Genomic DNA, 18,936 nt, shown 5'->3' on the forward strand with positions numbered 1-18,936 from the left:
GCACCCTTTGTGTGGTCCGATGCGTGTGAGGAGGCATTCCAAAAGCTGAAGCGGAGTCTCACTACTCCGCCTATTGTGCAGTCTCCTGATTGGAGTCTTCCTTTTGAGTTAATGTGTGATGCATCTGACTATGCAGTCGGAGCTGTTTTAGGACAAAGGAGAGGGAAAGATCCATTCGTGATTTACTATGCGAGTAAGACGCTCAATGAGGCACAAATGAATTACACCACTACTGAGAAAGAGTTGTTAGCGGTGGTGTTCGCCTTGGATAAGTTTCGATCCTATCTGGTAGGTTCGCAGATCACAGTATTCACCGATCATGCGGCCCTGAAGTACTTAATGACCAAATAGGATGCGAAAGCTCGCCTTATTCGGTGGATTCTGTTGCTGCAAGAATTCCATCTCATTATTAAGGATAAGAAAGGGGTAGAGAATGTAGTAGCTGATCATCTATCTCGTCTGGAGTTCGAGGATCCCACTTCGGATCTTCCCATTAGAGATTCTTTCCCGGACGAGCAGTTGTTCGCTACTAACGAGTGCCCGTGGTATGCTGATATTGCCAATTATTTGGTAACTGGGCAGATCCCTTCCCATTGGTCTACCCAGGAGAAGCAGCGTTTCTTAAGGAGTATCCGCCAGTACATCTTCGATGACCCATATTTGTTCAAGTACTGTGCGGATCAAATTGTGCGTAGATGTGTCCCCGAGTCTGATCAGAAGGGGGTCATAGATTTTTGTCATGGGGAGGCATGTGGGGGTCACTTCTCTGCGAAGAAGACCACCGCAAAGATCATGCAGTGCGGGTTCTGGTGGCCCGATATGTTTAAGTATGTGCAGGCGTTCTGTAGGTCATGTGACCGTTGCCAACGGCTTGGCAAATTATCTTCACGTCAGGAGATGCCCCTCCAGCCCATTCTTGTTCTAGAGGTGTTTGATTGCTGGGGCATCGATTTTATGGGTCCATTTCCCAAGTCTCATGGTTTTGAGTACATTCTGTTAGCAGTAGATTATGTGTCAAAGTGGGTGGAGGCGATTCCCACCAAGTCAATGGAGTCCAGAGTTGTCCTAGAGTTTCTTAGGGCCAATATTTTGTCCAGGTTTGGCGTGCCTCGCGCCATTATATCGGATCAGGGCACGCACTTCACGAGTCGATCATTTGCGAAATTGATGGGGGAGTTTAGAGTTACTCATAGGGTGTCTACATCTTACCACCCCCAGACCAATGGCCAGGCCGAATTAGCTAATAGAGAGATTAAGAGGATTTTAGAGAAGACGGTGGGTGTGACTAGGAAAGATTGGTCCACCAGGTTGAATAATGCATTGTGGGCTTACCGCACAGCTTACAAGACCGTATTGGGTGCTTCACCCTATCGGCTCGTTTACGGTAAGGCCTGCCACTTGCCAGTTGAGTTAGAGAAGAAGGCCTATTGGGCCATAAAGAAAGTGAATTCTAGTTTGAGCGAGGTGGGTGAGCATAGGAAATTGCAGTTGTGTGAGCTAGAGGAGCTTAGAAATGACGCGTATGAGAATGCTAGCATCTATAGGGCTAAGGTTAAGGCGTATCATGATAGGAATATCCAGCGCAAAACCTTTAGGGTTGGTCAGAAAGTATTACTCTATAATTCGCGTCTCCATCTATTTCCAGGGAAGTTGAGGTCACGATGGGACGGTCCCTATGTGGTGGTTCAAGTGTATCCGAATGGTTCAGTCGATGTCCGCGATTCTAAGGATGACCATGTATTTAAAGTTAATGGGCAGCGTCTAAAACCCTATTTGGAATTTTTAGAGGTAGGTGAACCGGATGAGGAGTTGGTCGATCCTGTGTATTCGGATGACCCAGTTGAATAAATATCTCTGCTTTTTTTTTTATTTCCTTTTCTTTGTATAGTCTTAATCCAAAAATACGAACAAATCAGAAAATTGAAAACACCAAAAAAAAAAAAAAAAAAAAAAAAAAAAAAAAAAAGAAAGATTTTTTTTGTTTTTTTTTGTTTTAAGTTTTGGGCTTTTGACTTTTTGGTCTTGTATAGCCACCCGTTTCTTGCTCATCCGCTTGAACGGGGAGAAAAGTATGACACGTGAGACTGCGTGAATGTCTGTTGGTGTTCTGTTATTTTGGTTTTATTTGTTTGTGCCCCGGATAACACGAGCCGGGCAGGACTAACGCCATTTGCATATTTTCGGTAGTTGTGGTTTCAGTCTTTTGGCAGGGTACGCGTGCTACCACACCAGCCTTGGTAGATTAGGCCTCACCGCTGGGGTGATGGAGGCATTCAGGAGCTCTAAGTCATGAGTGCCATTGTGTGTGGCGGTTGTAAGCCCGAAGCCCCCAGCGCGGCCTTGTGTGACTAGCTGTGGTCCTATTCTTTGGGACCGAAGGAGCAAGCCCTGGAGCAGCTGCAATGCCGGGAAATGCAAAGGCGACAAACTCCTCGAACATCGGCCGAGGTCAAGGTGGTTGGCTGCCACCCCAGGTTCACTCTTTCCTTCTCTTTTTCCTTATTTTTCCGTGTCTCCATGCTTTGGGGACCATGCGCATTTCAAGTTGGGGGAAGGGGTGTACTTTGTACACGTGTAATTCTGTTTTGAGCGTTGTTAGTCAGTTTATGTTTCATTTTCAGTTTTGATTTTAAATTTTTGTTTTGGGATACGATGGTTATGCCTGTTAGTATGAGTTAAGTGAGCATGTAGATTTTTATCTCATTGGTGGCCTGTTTAACTCATTTACATGCATATATCTGGCATCTCTGTTTGCATACTTTCGCACTTTAAGCGACGATGAGTAGGTGCCCCCACTTAGTTCACAATGAGTTCCTAAAACATTTCCATGTTCCTTTGTTCATCAATTTCTGCACTTGCACAAAATAGTAGGCATTTGTACCACTCGTCGTAGTCTGAATATTTTTGCATGCATGCTGTGAGAATTGAAAACGGGCTTAGGGGATGAAACAAGGCAATCTTTGCGTGATTTAACCACTATATGAGTCCAGTTGATCCCAGTTTAAACCCGTCCGTGTCAGTCAACCTGTGTCAGCTTAGAAAACCGGTGTTTGGATGGTGTGTAGTTTGGTAGTCCAGCTCTGTGCGCATTTTAGAGGCCTCGAATTGTTGAGATAGAGGAGCATCGTAATTTTTACTGCTTTTTGGGTGCTGTGTCTTGGTAAACCGAAAACCTTAATATTCAGCCAAAACCCCAACCCTTAAACCATTTTTAATCCCATCTTAATAAGAGAGAGAGTTTTTTTTTTAAAAAAAAAAGAGAGAAGCCAACTGACCCCTTTGACCTATTAGTCTAAAAAAAAAAAAAAAAAAAAAATAGCAGTTCGGTAGCGCTACACCAAAAGTGGTGTAGCGCTAGAGTATGCCCGGTTTAAAAAAAAAAAAAGGGGGCTTTGAACGGTCAAAGGGTAGGTCCCCTCTTAATTCCTCTCAGCCTTTCCACTTCCCCACAAACCCACGAATCTTTCTCTCTCTCTCCCTTCCATCACCATCATCTTCTTCCTTTTCTTCTTTTTATACCAGACTCTCCATCCTCCATAACCACCCAAAACCTAAAACCCTAAAACTCCATTACTCCCTCAAAACTTCACCAATCTTCACCAAAATTTACATAAACACTCCTTTCACCCTCCTCTACCATAATACCCAAACCAAATTTCCTCTAACCTCCCAAAAATTCCAGATCCGAAAATTCCAAAACCCACTTTTTAAGCCCAAAACCCACCAAGTCATGGCACCTAAAAAGCAAAACATTGGCAAGGGGAAAGGGAAGGCAGTGGCTGAAACCTCTGGCACGGAAGAGGAAGTTCCAAGGGGTCGGGCTAAGCGTAGGGACCGTGAGCAGATCGAGAGGGATAATCAGGAAGCATGGGAGGCATCCATTAAGGAGCGGGGAGTAAAGAATGAGAGGCACATTATTGATGACGGGTTGTGGCCAGTGGACTATCCCCCTTTTCTCGCCATTCGAGACCAAGGTTTGAGGTATTGGTTCGAACCTAACCCTGGGTTTAATAATGCGTTAGTTGAAGAATTTTATAAGAATATGGTTGTGCCGGAGCCGGGTCACTTTTTGGCTCCGGATGCTCGTATTACTTCAAGAATAGGTAATACCCCAGTGTTTATTAATGCGGCTGAGATAGCCACTGCTTGGGACTATCCAAGGCCTACAGAACCTACAAATTACCCTAGGCTGGATGAGACGTTTAGTCAGGATCAGGTGGCTGAATATTTGTATGAAAACCGCAGGAATGCAAGGATTCCCCATTGGCCTGGTAAACTCACAGCGGAATATAGGTTCCTTAACCAAATGGTTTGTTATAATTTGTATCCTAGGGGACGGGAGGGTGCACCCCAGAGATCAGTTGGGAACTTGATGTTTGCATTCATGGATGAGGATACGGTCTGTGATTGGGCCCTATATGTTTTTGGGCAGATGTGTGATTTTAGGGATGCCCCGACTACTTTGAGGATGCCTTTCCCATGCCTGGTTACCAAAATTCTTAGGAGCAAAAATGTTCAGGGAAGGCGATTCTATAGTAATGATGATTTACTGCCTGGGTATATAGACTCCTCGATCATTAAGCGGAGTATGGCTCAGTTGAGAGGGATTGAGGGGTCGTTGCTTACTCCACCACCGGCTAGCGCTAATACTAAGACTTGGTTGGAGAAAATATTTGGTTGTGTAACAGGCATTGCTAAGAGCCAGCGGAAGTTGAAGAGGGAGCAGAGGCTGTTGGCTAGGAATCAGTCGGATTTACTTGATAGGCAGCGTCACCTGCAGGCACAGATTTCTGGGCAAAATCCAGGGCCTTTCCGACCTCGACTGTCACGCCCTCGATTTTCAACATAATTAAGTAATACATTTCAATAAAAGAGAAACCTCGCATATCATATACGTTACCCAAATGAGTTTCCCACCTGTTTAATTTACAAACAAGTCCTTAAGTTTAGATAATTACAACTTTAGTCAAAAGAAAATTCAGTAATAATTAGTTACAAAACCACCTTTAACAAAATGAGATCTTCACAAAGATGACGAAATAACCAGTGATGTCAGCTTCCAAAAGTCTTTTACTGTCAAGCACATAATGCATGCAATCTATTGCCCGGCATCAGAACCTGAAAAGAAAGATTTGGTTGAGCTACACTAGCCCAGTAGAAAATTCTAAACTCAAGCTATATGCAATTTGAATGAACCATGCACCGAGAATGAATGAGTACTGACAGATACGCCTATACCACAAATGACTACCAACAAGCTGCGAATTATCGCCTAAGAGTCCTAGACTTCACATCAATGTCACTAGCCGTTTACTTCTTTAACTAGTTACATTATTAAACTCACGTCATCTCACACTTGTCTATAATCAAATCAAAACATCTTATTATTCTCCGTATGATAGTACAATCTTTCTCGTGTCCACATTGATCTTCATTAAATCCCTTAATTGCAAAACCTTTCTTTTCCTTTAATCCGGTATTTCCCATCAAATAATCACTAGGGTCACCTCGGGTCTAGTTCCCTCGAGCGCAGGGTCACCCCGAGTCTTTTCCCTCAATAACAATAATCAAGTGGGGTCACCTTGGGTCTAGTTCCCTCGAGCGCAGGGTCACCCCAAGTCTTTTCCTCCAATAATATGAATCAGTTGGGTCACCTCGGGTCTAGTTCCCTCGAGCGCAGGGTCACCCCGAGTCTTTTCCCTCAATAACGACCACTTGGGTCACCTTTCACACTTTTCACAATCGACATCATTTCATAATCAATTTCATCATCCCTTTGACGGTTATACCACTGAAATTTAATTAATCATTACGTGATTCCACAATTGGACACATTTATGCCTCCTCTTTGTTTACATACCCGCATCTTACATGACGTACTAGGCCCATACATAAAATCCTACAATACTCTGTCCATTAGTTATTCACTTTCATTCTGCTTCCCATTTTCACAAACATCCATTCATTCAATTGAATCCAAAGACCATTTAATCAATCACATGGTAATATAAGACCAACAATCTACCATATCGCATATACTCAAATACACACGTCCTCACCGTACCCCTATGTACATTTCCCGTACCTTCGCACACCACATATCAACCCACGACTAGACTCTACGATGCCCGATTATCTAGTTTCTATACTCGGAGTCCGTAAAAGAACGTACTAAAGGAATCTAAGAATTTTATGAGTCGAGAGAGAGAACGGATTGCACTACTACTCGTCGAATCCCTAGACATGTTCGCTCTAGTCCATTGAATGCCACTCTAAGTCAGAAACGAGTAATACTCACCAAAACGCTTGGAAGAATACACGACAAACTCATTAGAGTCGATGAGAGGCTTCGACATGTAAGTTGAAAGATATAGGAAAGCAGCTGAAAGATACTGCAGCAGCTCAAGAAAGCAGCTGAAAGCAGCTCAAACTCCTAATCTCCTACCGGTAGGCAGGCAAGTCCTACCGGTAGAACTTGAAAACAAAAGGGCCAACATCTGAACAAAGCCGCTTGACCTACCGGTAGGTAAAAAGTTCCTACCGGTAGAAGCACTTGACCTACCGGTAGGTGAGAAGTTCCTACCGGTAGAAATTGGGAACAGAAAGGTCAACAGTTGAACGAAATAATTTTTGTACTTGACCTACCGGTAGGTAATGAATTCCTACCGGTAGGAATCGAATTCGTTGAGCAGCTTTTGAGCTGCTGCTGTACGTTTGAGCTGGTTACGAAGGAATTTCTCAATCGTTCTACCGGTAGGTGAAGAGTTCCTACCGGTAGGGAATCGATTTTCTGGTAAAGTAACAAAGTTCTACCGGTAGAAAGGACGGGCCTACCGGTAGGAATTCAAGAAAAACAGACAATTCTGACAGCAACTACGAATTTTCAATCCAAACTTAAACACGACATTACAAGCACGATTCATGCACCAAATCACTCATAAAACATATAAAGAGAGGTAGAATTCCCTACCTCAAGTCGGGAAGCGAAACCCACGCAATTTGAGTAAGCCCTAGCTTCCGGAACCTCAAAATCAGTTGAATACTCCTCTCCGAGCTAGACCCAACTGAATACACGCTCAAGACCACGTACGGAGGGTGGAATGGAGGTCAATCTTCATGAGTTTTGAGAGTGGAGGTTGATTGGAGTTGATTTTGAGTGGGAGTGGAGGAGAGCCGAGAGAGAGATATGTGAGAGTTAGAGAGAGAGCCGAGAGATAGAAATGAGAAAGAGGAAAGCATTCCTCTGGGAATAATAGAGGTGGGGGAAATAATCCCATGCCCTCACACCACACACTCACACATGCAACTCTCATCTATTTACCTTTATATCCTTCCACAAATACGCCATTCCATATATCCACACCGTTTATCTCGACAAGCCGTACAATTATATAAAAAAAAAATATAGGCCTAAAATACGGGTCTCTACACCCTACCCTCCTTAAAAAAAATTTCGTCCTCGAAATTAGATAAGGCAAGCCTAATCATGCCAAGCATCACATCAACATACTCCAACTGTAACACTATCCATTATACAACAATTCAATAACCATCGAAGTCTACGTCTAGATTCATATCAAGCAGACCACAACAAACACACGTATATCTTTCGAACTTCGTACCCCCATTTCCACGTAACCATGCACTAACAACATCAGCTTACCTTTCAACAATGGACTACGCGAGTCTAAGGTACGCATCGGTTTCTCATCATAGGACACTTGAACTTCTAATTCAATTTCGGACCTTTCTAACACATGCAATGGATTTATTTCATACCTCCTCAATCTCCGTATACAGAATGCGTCATATATTTTGAAAAAGTTAGGCGGCAACGTCAAACGGTTCACAGTTTCTAAACTTTTCTTTATTATACAAATCCCATACACAATCATCTATCTCACCATTGAGATCTTACCTCCTAAGTATAACCAGATAATCCAATTGACTTCCCGAGACTTCCATCTAGAATGGGCGGTGATCAAGCGCCTCTTCCAAGTGGATTTCACCGGTTGTCGCCTGGGTATCCCAAAACACGCACATAGTGTCCGACACTTAAACTATCTTTCTTACGGTGAACGCTTCTTTTCTGCCCAGAACGAGACAAACCCCAACGCAACTATGCTTTACGAAATTCATGACTTCCCTTCTTCAAATAACATTGGGTGACGTCGACGGTCAACATAATCCTTTGGTCAGCCCTCCGCAGTTAGCAATCTTTGACGATCTTTACCTTTCTCTTTTCGGTCATTCTCCCTCGAGCTTCCAACTATCGTTGGCGAATCGAATTAATTGTTTTAGCGGGTCCATAACACAAGCCAATCCTTCTAAAGGCCGCACCAAATTTTCACTCTAGGTTGGGTCATTCTATATTACGAGAAGGATTCGATTCGTCATCTCAAATGAAACGAATAAGCTACAAAACTCAAGCAGCATTAATCAAGAATTTGAAGAACAGCAATAGGGCATCTGAAATTTAGAGAGCACTTGGAATCTTTACGGCGGTTCGGCAACAAACTCGAAGTACCTATTTATGCCAACTCACGAAATTTGAAGTGACAGGTCATAACTCTCTTATTGCTTTACAAGTCAGAGGAGTCAACGGATAACATTTTTCAAACGAAAGATTTCGATATTATGAATAAGTTCCAGGTAATGAGACTGATCTCGCGCAAACCAATTGATCCAAAATAGGAAATTTTCCATACTAGAAATGAGTAGAACTTTCAACAATTTGAGACTAAGCATCACAAGATGAATCATGTGCCTCCAGAATCGAGGAACCACGACAGAGTAAAATACCATTGAAAGTAATTTCCACAATTGAATTTGTATTGAACGGTGTCAATGAATAGACATCAATAGATATGTCACCACAAGATTTGACTCCAACAATGGAAATTCGAACCAACCAAATAGGCAAGGGCAAACAAATAGATACAAAGAGGATATGAGTTCAAATCATATGACTTCTTAGTCATGGGACCACAATGAATGATGGCCCAAGCAGGCAATGATGGGTACAAGGTCTAAATTTTGATAGTGTTAACGAATTTGTATTTCATACGGTACATAGCTAAAGGTTGGGTTCAACAGATTGATGTTGCAAATTAAATACTCATATGGAATAACGGTTATAAGCAAACGACGAAAATGATAATCGCATCAAGGAAATCTAAACTGACCAATGAAAACTTATCTCAAGCAGGATGATGTCAAATAAGACCTCGAATAGGGAACGAGAAACACTTGTCAAATTTGATAGCAACAGTGTCATAAGATACTTCGCTATAAGAATTTAAATATGCCCAAGAAAAGTTAGGAAGGGATCGCATGACAATTGACTCAAATACTGAGAATTATAACGGGTCATCCACCCACTGGATTTCATGGAAGAATAAATTACGATACAATTCTGGCAATATTCAGCTCGGCCAATGAAAGATGGTAATAAAAGAAACAACTCTTCTAAACTCACATTTGAGATGTCACCAATCATCATGGATACAAACAATCCCTGTCCAAATCAGACCAAATCTCGATATAAGCAATTTAAAGAGGTCAAAGACAACACTTCAATACGGAATGATTAACCTCTAATCTCGGCAAATATGATCTATCGATATTTCTCAACACGCGTGGACTAAGATTTCTTATTTTCTATTCCAAACATGGACAAGAATAGGATTCTCAATGAGTGAAATGCTTCCAAATCAAAGGTATTGTAGAGAATGAGTAGCACAACTAGGAATAAATGATACCTCAAACAAGTGACGCTTCTAAGAGCTAGAGAATAAGGGGGGGGTGGTAGTTTAGCGGCGGAACTGCATCTGTTGCTGTTTCGACGTATGTGTTTCCTGCTGCATCGAGCTCGACTCACCATGTACTCCCAATCCCCGAGGACAATTCCTTGCCATGTGGCCACGTTCACCGCAAGTATAACAAGATCCCCCACGCCGTGGACATTGAGAACGAATATGGCCAAACTGACGACATCGATAACACATAGTCTGACACTTGAGAAGAGCTCTTGGAGTCCCGATATAAAGAGGTGGCTTAAAGCCCTGCTGGTCCTGAGTAAAGTGATTTAATACTCTAGGTTTCTGCCTTCCTGAACTCTCAACACTCTTAGAAGATGATTTTGTGCTAACGACTCGATGCCTAATTTCTCCCACATTCACACCACCTTGCGCACCTTCCAGTGTCTCGACACCTTTTCCGCACTCAGCAATCTCAGGAAACATCGCTTCATCCCTGGTACATTGACTCACTTCATTCTCCCCGTTTGCACTACAGCCCTGGTGCTCACGATCCCCAGTCTCACCACACCTATCTCCACGTCTCGAAGACATCCTACTATGGAAGCATAAGAAATGAAATCATCAACATTAGCCACCTAATTATGTGCTACAGGTCTCCAACCTTTCCAACCGAAGTCAACAACTTTGTGCCACTCTATGTGATATATATATGCAATGTCACATCGACATACTGACTCTTCATGCAAGCACACATGTGATTTTTGTAAAAAGATGCATCGATTTTTTTGAACCCATGAGACCAAAAGTCTCCCCACGGTCTCGAGGTGTTCTAAACTTATGCTCTGATACCAAGTTGTCACGCCCTCGATTTTCAACATAATTAAGTAATACATTTCAATAAAAGAGAAACCTCGCATATCATATACGTTACCCAAATGAGTTTCCCACCTGTTTAATTTACAAACAAGTCCTTAAGTTTAGATAATTACAACTTTAGTCAAAAGAAAATTCAGTAATAATTAGTTACAAAACCACCTTTAACAAAATGAGATCTTCACAAAGATGACGAAATAACCAGTGATGTCAGCTTCCAAAAGTCTTTTACTGTCAAGCACATAATGCATGCAATCTATTGCCCGGCATCAGAACCTGAAAAGAAAGATTTGGTTGAGCTACACTAGCCCAGTAGAAAATTCTAAACTCAAGCTATATGCAATTTGAATGAACCATGCACCGAGAATGAATGAGTACTGACAGATACGCCTATACCACAAATGACTACCAACAAGCTGCGAATTATCGCCTAAGAGTCCTAGACTTCACATCAATGTCACTAGCCGTTTACTTCTTTAACTAGTTACATTATTAAACTCACGTCATCTCACACTTGTCTATAATCAAATCAAAACATCTTATTATTCTCCGTATGATAGTACAATCTTTCTCGTGTCCACATTGATCTTCATTAAATCCCTTAATTGCAAAACCTTTCTTTTCCTTTAATCCGGTATTTCCCATCAAATAATCACTAGGGTCACCTCGGGTCTAGTTCCCTCGAGCGCAGGGTCACCCCGAGTCTTTTCCCTCAATAACAATAATCAAGTGGGGTCACCTTGGGTCTAGTTCCCTCGAGCGCAGGGTCACCCCAAGTCTTTTCCTCCAATAATATGAATCAGTTGGGTCACCTCGGGTCTAGTTCCCTCGAGCGCAGGGTCACCCCGAGTCTTTTCCCTCAATAACGACCACTTGGGTCACCTTTCACACTTTTCACAATCGACATCATTTCATAATCAATTTCATCATCCCTTTGACGGTTATACCACTGAAATTTAATTAATCATTACGTGATTCCACAATTGGACACATTTATGCCTCCTCTTTGTTTACATACCCGCATCTTACATGACGTACTAGGCCCATACATAAAATCCTACAATACTCTGTCCATTAGTTATTCACTTTCATTCTGCTTCCCATTTTCACAAACATCCATTCATTCAATTGAATCCAAAGACCATTTAATCAATCACATGGTAATATAAGACCAACAATCTACCATATCGCATATACTCAAATACACACGTCCTCACCGTACCCCTATGTACATTTCCCGTACCTTCGCACACCACATATCAACCCACGACTAGACTCTACGATGCCCGATTATCTAGTTTCTATACTCGGAGTCCGTAAAAGAACGTACTAAAGGAATCTAAGAATTTTATGAGTCGAGAGAGAGAACGGATTGCACTACTACTCGTCGAATCCCTAGACATGTTCGCTCTAGTCCATTGAATGCCACTCTAAGTCAGAAACGAGTAATACTCACCAAAACGCTTGGAAGAATACACGACAAACTCATTAGAGTCGATGAGAGGCTTCGACATGTAAGTTGAAAGATATAGGAAAGCAGCTGAAAGATACTGCAGCAGCTCAAGAAAGCAGCTGAAAGCAGCTCAAACTCCTAATCTCCTACCGGTAGGCAGGCAAGTCCTACCGGTAGAACTTGAAAACAAAAGGGCCAACATCTGAACAAAGCCGCTTGACCTACCGGTAGGTAAAAAGTTCCTACCGGTAGAAGCACTTGACCTACCGGTAGGTGAGAAGTTCCTACCGGTAGAAATTGGGAACAGAAAGGTCAACAGTTGAACGAAATAATTTTTGTACTTGACCTACCGGTAGGTAATGAATTCCTACCGGTAGGAATCGAATTCGTTGAGCAGCTTTTGAGCTGCTGCTGTACGTTTGAGCTGGTTACGAAGGAATTTCTCAATCGTTCTACCGGTAGGTGAAGAGTTCCTACCGGTAGGGAATCGATTTTCTGGTAAAGTAACAAAGTTCTACCGGTAGAAAGGACGGGCCTACCGGTAGGAATTCAAGAAAAACAGACAATTCTGACAGCAACTACGAATTTTCAATCCAAACTTAAACACGACATTACAAGCACGATTCATGCACCAAATCACTCATAAAACATATAAAGAGAGGTAGAATTCCCTACCTCAAGTCGGGAAGCGAAACCCACGCAATTTGAGTAAGCCCTAGCTTCCGGAACCTCAAAATCAGTTGAATACTCCTCTCCGAGCTAGACCCAACTGAATACACGCTCAAGACCACGTACGGAGGGTGGAATGGAGGTCAATCTTCATGAGTTTTGAGAGTGGAGGTTGATTGGAGTTGATTTTGAGTGGGAGTGGAGGAGAGCCGAGAGAGAGATATGTGAGAGTTAGAGAGAGAGCCGAGAGATAGAAATGAGAAAGAGGAAAGCATTCCTCTGGGAATAATAGAGGTGGGGGAAATAATCCCATGCCCTCACACCACACACTCACACATGCAACTCTCATCTATTTACCTTTATATCCTTCCACAAATACGCCATTCCATATATCCACACCGTTTATCTCGACAAGCCGTACAATTATATAAAAAAAAAATATAGGCCTAAAATACGGGTCTCTACATCGACAGTGGCCAGCGTTGGAGGTGAGCGACGACTTTGCGGATGCACCTGAGGAGGAGGAGCATTCGGATGCTGGGGATGGTGATTGAGCATCGAGCTGGGCTACTGGTGGTGTTATTTTACGTGTCTTGTCGAGTCATGTCAGTTTTTGGTGTTATTTTATGTGGTTTGTGAGTCGGTGGTTAGAGTCGTGTCATTTCATGTAATAACCCGTACATCGTTATATTATATTATTAATGTTTTGTGTTGAGCACCGGTGTGGTGCCAGTGTCAAGGTGGCGGCCAGTCAGGGTAGTATGTCCATGCGTTTCTATAGGCCGCTACCCTTTGCATGTTCTTTTTTTTTCTGTTTATAAACCACGGTCGTTATAAGCCTGTTTAAGTCCTTAGTTGATCCAATGCACGTTTTTAACTCTCTTGCATGCATGTTTTATATTTCGCTATGGATGTGTGATATCTTTATTTCGTTGAGCTTTCATTGTCATAATTGGCGTTATTTTATTTGGCACGTGGTGACTTTTAACTCCATCCCACGTTGGTCGCCAAGCGCCTCGCATGGGATGTTGAGTGTTCCGGTAAGTGAGAGTGGCATTGTGACTTAGCGGGGGCAATTCTATCTCTAGTTTGTTTTGGTGCGGAATTGTTCAAGTAATAGTTAGGGCATGCATGTGACTGAGTTAAAGGTGGCAATGAGGAGGAAATTTTGTGTTCACTTAATTTTTGTACAGGTTGCATAACCTTCGTATCCCCTGTTAAGTTTTTATTTCTTGTCTTGTTATTTTTATTTCGTCCGTTGCTAGGGACTAGCAACGCTCAAGTTGGGGGATGTGATAGGCGCGTGGAATTCGTGAATTTAAGCGCCTAAGTAGGGAAATTGGCGCGTTAGACGTGCATTTAATCCTCATTTTTTCATTTAATGTGTGCACGTGGTCGGATTTTGTGTTTACATTTGGATTGCAGGAAATTGGGATGATTTGGTACGAATTTGAGGTGCCTGGAAAGCCGAGATGAGGTTTGAGAGCAAGGAGGGCCGTGAAGACTAAGTGTTGGAGCAATAATTCGTGAAGAGCTCAACAGAGATTTCGTGAGCGCTACAGAAGAAGTGGTACAGCGCTCAAAAGTGAACAAAAGGGCTCGCGAGGCAATCAGAGGATCCGAGAGCGCTACACCATTTCTGGTGTAGCGCTACCTAGCGGGTACGAGGTCAACGCGCTCCAGCACTGGTCAACGGACGTCAGCATTTTAAGGGGTTCGGTAGCGCTACAAGGAAAGTGGTGTAGCGCTACCTAGGGGCTTAAAAGGGCCTAAAACGGTGGCGTTTTGGGTCGTTGCGGGTCCGATTCCGATTAATTTTAGGATTTTTATTGTTTTTAACGGGGATTAATATAAATACCTCGTTTTAAGTTAGTTTTAGGGTAGATTTTTCATTCCAGACTTTTACGTAGCAGCTTTTTCACTAACGTTGTTTTGTTTTCTCTCAGTTCTTAAGTTTTCTGCACTATTTCTTTCAATCGCTTGGATTCTGGTAACGTTTGTCGAATTTCTTCGTTAATTAAAGTTGTTCGTTATTATCTATTCTACGTGGATCTTTCTTTTATTTGTTTTTTCCGTCTCTTCTGCAATAGATGATCATGTTTCGATCTAGGGTTTTATTTTCTGTTATTTCAAGCATGCGTGAGTAGTTCCCCAGGGTGCAGCCACGGGACGAAGGCGTCCTGTGACTAGTTTAATCAATGTTTTACCTCGGGTACGAATTAATTCGTTTTTCCAACAGTTTTGGGATATGAAAGAAAATTCCTTTCTAATAAACAAAACCCAGGCATCATCAGATTTTAAATGCGCATGAGAGCTGGTGACAAGTGGTGGGCATTTATTAGGAACCCCTTTTTTCTTATTCTGAGATCAGTGAATTGAATAATTGTGTCCCGAGTAAATATTGGTTAGGCTAGTTGCAGACGCTGGGTTCCCACGGCTGTACTCTCCTTTAAATTTATAGTTAATTAAATCAATTCAGTGATTTAGGTAGTAAATCAATCAATCAAACAAAGGGTGGCTACCTAAGAGCCAGATTAAACTAAAGTTCATCACAATTGAGTCAACACCGTCCGTCCGTCTCTGTGGTTCGACTCCGGTACTTCCGGAATTATTGTGCTACATTGGTCGAGAGTCCTACGCTTGGGACGCGTTTTTAGTCTTTATTTATTAACACCCGGTCGGTCAAGCACAAACCATTCAAAGAGAAATCATTTTGTACAAGCTTTGGGCAGAGGGTATATGTCAAAGTACCGGACATGTTCTGTCAAGGTTACAGGGGACACAACAAAACATACTTATTCCTCGACATATTTCTTAGGAAAAATGGTGATTTCATAAATGATATGGGAGTTTTTTGTGCATAGTTTTGAGATAGACTTATATTCCAAATATGGTTCCCCCATTATTTCTAACTAAAAATCCAGATCCTACACCCTTGCCAAGTCGTAAGAGTATGACACGGGTACTCTACTTTTAGAAGAGCCCATGTACCCTAGACATTTAGCTTTTTTTGAAGGGTAAAGTTTCTTGCGAATCATGTCACATAAAATGCACGAGATGGTGCTTCGTAAGAATATTGAAAACTAAAACTTTTACGTACTTTCTGCTAAATGGAATCCCTAATATGCTAATTCTCTTGTATATTCCTTCGTTTGTTTTACCTCTTGAGTTAGTTTTATAGGAATCATTTCCTCTCAGGGTATTCCTAACGGACAGTGGTTAATATGTAGGGACCGGAGCAAAATGCATTGGGAAATATACTTGTGCTGTTTCTTCTAGGGGGGATATTTGCAGGGGTGACACTTGACTGGTTGTGGCTCATAGGGAAAGGTTGGTGACCATTTTTATTCAAGTTTAATCTCTAGCTAGCGATTTTTTGTCGCCCCCCTCCTTTCGACAGCACAAAATGAATAATTACAATTTGTAAAATCTCAATTCTCGAATCAAAGAAAAAGTAGTGGTACGAGAGCCATGTTTAGAACAAGGTGGAAGAAGTGTTGCTCCAATTTATACTTGTATAAGTACGTGAAACGGAATAATTAAAAACATGCTCACAAGCGTTTGTGTATTGTGTTTCTTTTTGTGCTAGATAGACAAGTTAATTGTCGAACGTATTTTGAGTCGAAAATCTATGCTACCGTTGCCTGATCGCAGCCATTTCCAAATGGGTGATTGTATGAGAAATTAGTTTTGGAAGTGCAGGAAATTGGAGAATCTTCGCCATTCTATCACAAATTCAAAAGTTCTGCAGTCTCAGAATTTCCAAGAGACTCTTTCCAAATTTGAAAGCGAAATATCAAAGGTAGAAACGATTCATTCATTCAGTGTGCGGGGTCAAAAACTCCAGTGAATTGGGACTTCGGATTTCTAGTTTGAGAAGAGTTTCTTCTTCATTTCGATTCTGTGATCGCGGCATTGCTGATCACAGCTCGTTTCGGGAAGAGTTTCTTTTGATTAGTATAGATCGAAGGTAGCATCTCTACTTAGGGCAGGCTCGCGTCCCGAGGACAAACATTCAGCCGCGGCCCTGACCTTTTAACATGTGAGAGTAACTTTTTCCAGAGTCAAAAGAAATGCAGCTCTTTCTCGAGATCTCATGAAGGCACCAAAACTCATAGTATTATAAGTACCTGTTTACACCATATTTCACCGCCTGTCGATGATCGACCGAAAGGTGGCAATTATGAGAATGCTTCCTAGTTTATTATTATTAAGTATTCATATTAATATTAGAACTAATATTAGTATTCCTTTTATTATTATTTGCATGCAGGACACTTGGCTTGCTCCTACACATGTGGAAGTTAAAAGGACACTTGTCATGCTCCTACACATTTGAAGGGAAGTGGGAAGTTATTTTGACAAGTGGAAGCAAAAGATTGAATGAAAACTAGTGGAGAAGTTAGGAGGAAGTTATTTCCTACGTTTGTTGTTTTCTATAAATAGTCTTTTAAGACTTCATTGTAATTCCTCTCCAACAAATCAAAGTCTATCTTTATTTGTCTTAATTTTTGGCATTACTAACCCATTCAGGTTATAACTAGGAGTAGGAGTAGAATTTCATATTCTAAGCTTAACTTAGGATCTTCGATGTGTCGCTCACAGCGATAGATCAATCGTTGAAGATTGATGGAAGAATCTCTTCCATTCTCCTTCTTTCTTATCATCAATTTCACATTTGACTCGACTGTCATTTCTCTTCCGGTGAAGTCCTGAAATACGGCGTGGAACCACGGATCCGTCTTGTGGAGACATAGCCGCATTCGCCCTTATTTTTGTTGTTGGCATTGTTTCCCGAAATCTCTGTCGATTTCGATCGAGGAAAAAATTGGTAAACAATTTTGGCGCTAGAGGAAGGGCATCATTACTAAATCGGAAGTAATGGCAAAGATCGACTGTGAAAATGAAAGCCTTCATGTAAGGCTTCAACATTTTGCAGAAACGGAATAATGGCCATTTAATGGCCGACTTTGGAATCATTCTAGAAAAAGAAAAACAAAATTCGACAGAATGAGAAGCCAGTATAATGAGAAATGAAAGCCGAGAAAGGCTTCAACATTTTATTTGTTCAAACTTGGCCATTCGTTGGCCAATTGTTGGATCTAGTATAGAGATCCATTCTGGTGCCTTTCAAGGTTTCATTTATGATAACAGAGCCTGATCACAAAGATTGACCATGAATGGAGTAATCTGTGACCATTTGGCCACGAACGAAACGTGTTAGTATCACAGAAGGCCTTGGTTATAAGGTTTGAATGCTTTACAGATGCAAATGGATTTGGTCCATTTTTTGAATTACAAACCTCCATTTGGCCATGTATATCAAACATCTATACAAGGCTATTATAATCACTTTCTCTCGATTTTGGAATATTTTGTACATATTTGGCCTGTTTTACAAGAAATGAGAACATATTTGGCGAAATTATGAAATGAGAAATAGCCTTCTTTTTGATATGGAGTTTGCATGGGGGGCAAACTTATCTTTAGAAGAGCCAATCATAAAACTTAAGTGGCTCGAATGTTTGAAACTCAATGCAAGTCGTATCATAAAACTAATCAATCGACTAGAGTTTTTCAATTTGGACCATGAATGGTCGAAATAGAAAATGATTCCTCCGATCCATCTATATTGGTTAAGAATGGTGAAAACCTTACCCATGGAGTATGAGTTCAAGCCAATTATATGGCGCTGTGAATTGTTGATCGACTGTATTCATATGTTATGAGAGATGAATTTTTTTCAAAGCCTCTTATACTGGCTTTGGTTGAAATATGCCCAGTGCACTTGGGTACAATTATCATCCTCAGTCGATCTTTGTTTAAAACTACATAGATAGTGCTCATTCCTTGTCTACAGTTTTGGGCTAATATAAATGGCTAACTTGGCCAAAAATAGTCTGCATTGTCGTGTATAATATGGCTTTGTATGGACTTTGATTTGCCTATATCTTTGGCTAATCCATACTTTGAGGCGCGATTGACAGTGTACGTCATTGATTTTTGCCATGAATGGCAGGTTTTGCTCTCGTCGATTTGAAAAGACTTGAGTCGAAAATGAATGAGACACACTTTCAAAGCACGGTTCTTGAATTTTTGACCTTTGATTACAAACTTTAATCATGTTTATGGGCCAAAAGAACCCTCTGAAAATTTGTGATGGTTGATGGTTGCCCAATT

The 18,936-nt window shown here is 41.6% G+C and overlaps 1 protein-coding gene across 4 annotated transcripts in view; it reads left to right on the forward strand.

Moving 5' to 3' along the window:
* Positions 1-18,936, forward strand: part of LOC131321927 (equilibrative nucleotide transporter 3-like) — a 56,426-nt gene that overhangs the window by 11,773 nt on the left and 25,717 nt on the right. The window contains exon 10 of one of the 4 annotated variants that reach the window (XM_058352955.1): positions 15,987-16,086. In XM_058352955.1, coding sequence (XP_058208938.1) covers positions 15,987-16,086 — 100 coding nt within the window. Of the gene's footprint in view, positions 1-15,986; positions 16,385-18,936 lie in introns of those variants that run through there. The other 3 variants (XM_058352954.1, XM_058352961.1, XM_058352970.1) reach the window with 3 other exon arrangements.

Source organism: Rhododendron vialii, chromosome 4a (genome assembly GCF_030253575.1).
Source record: "Rhododendron vialii isolate Sample 1 chromosome 4a, ASM3025357v1".
Taxonomy (NCBI): Eukaryota; Viridiplantae; Streptophyta; class Magnoliopsida; order Ericales; family Ericaceae; genus Rhododendron; species Rhododendron vialii.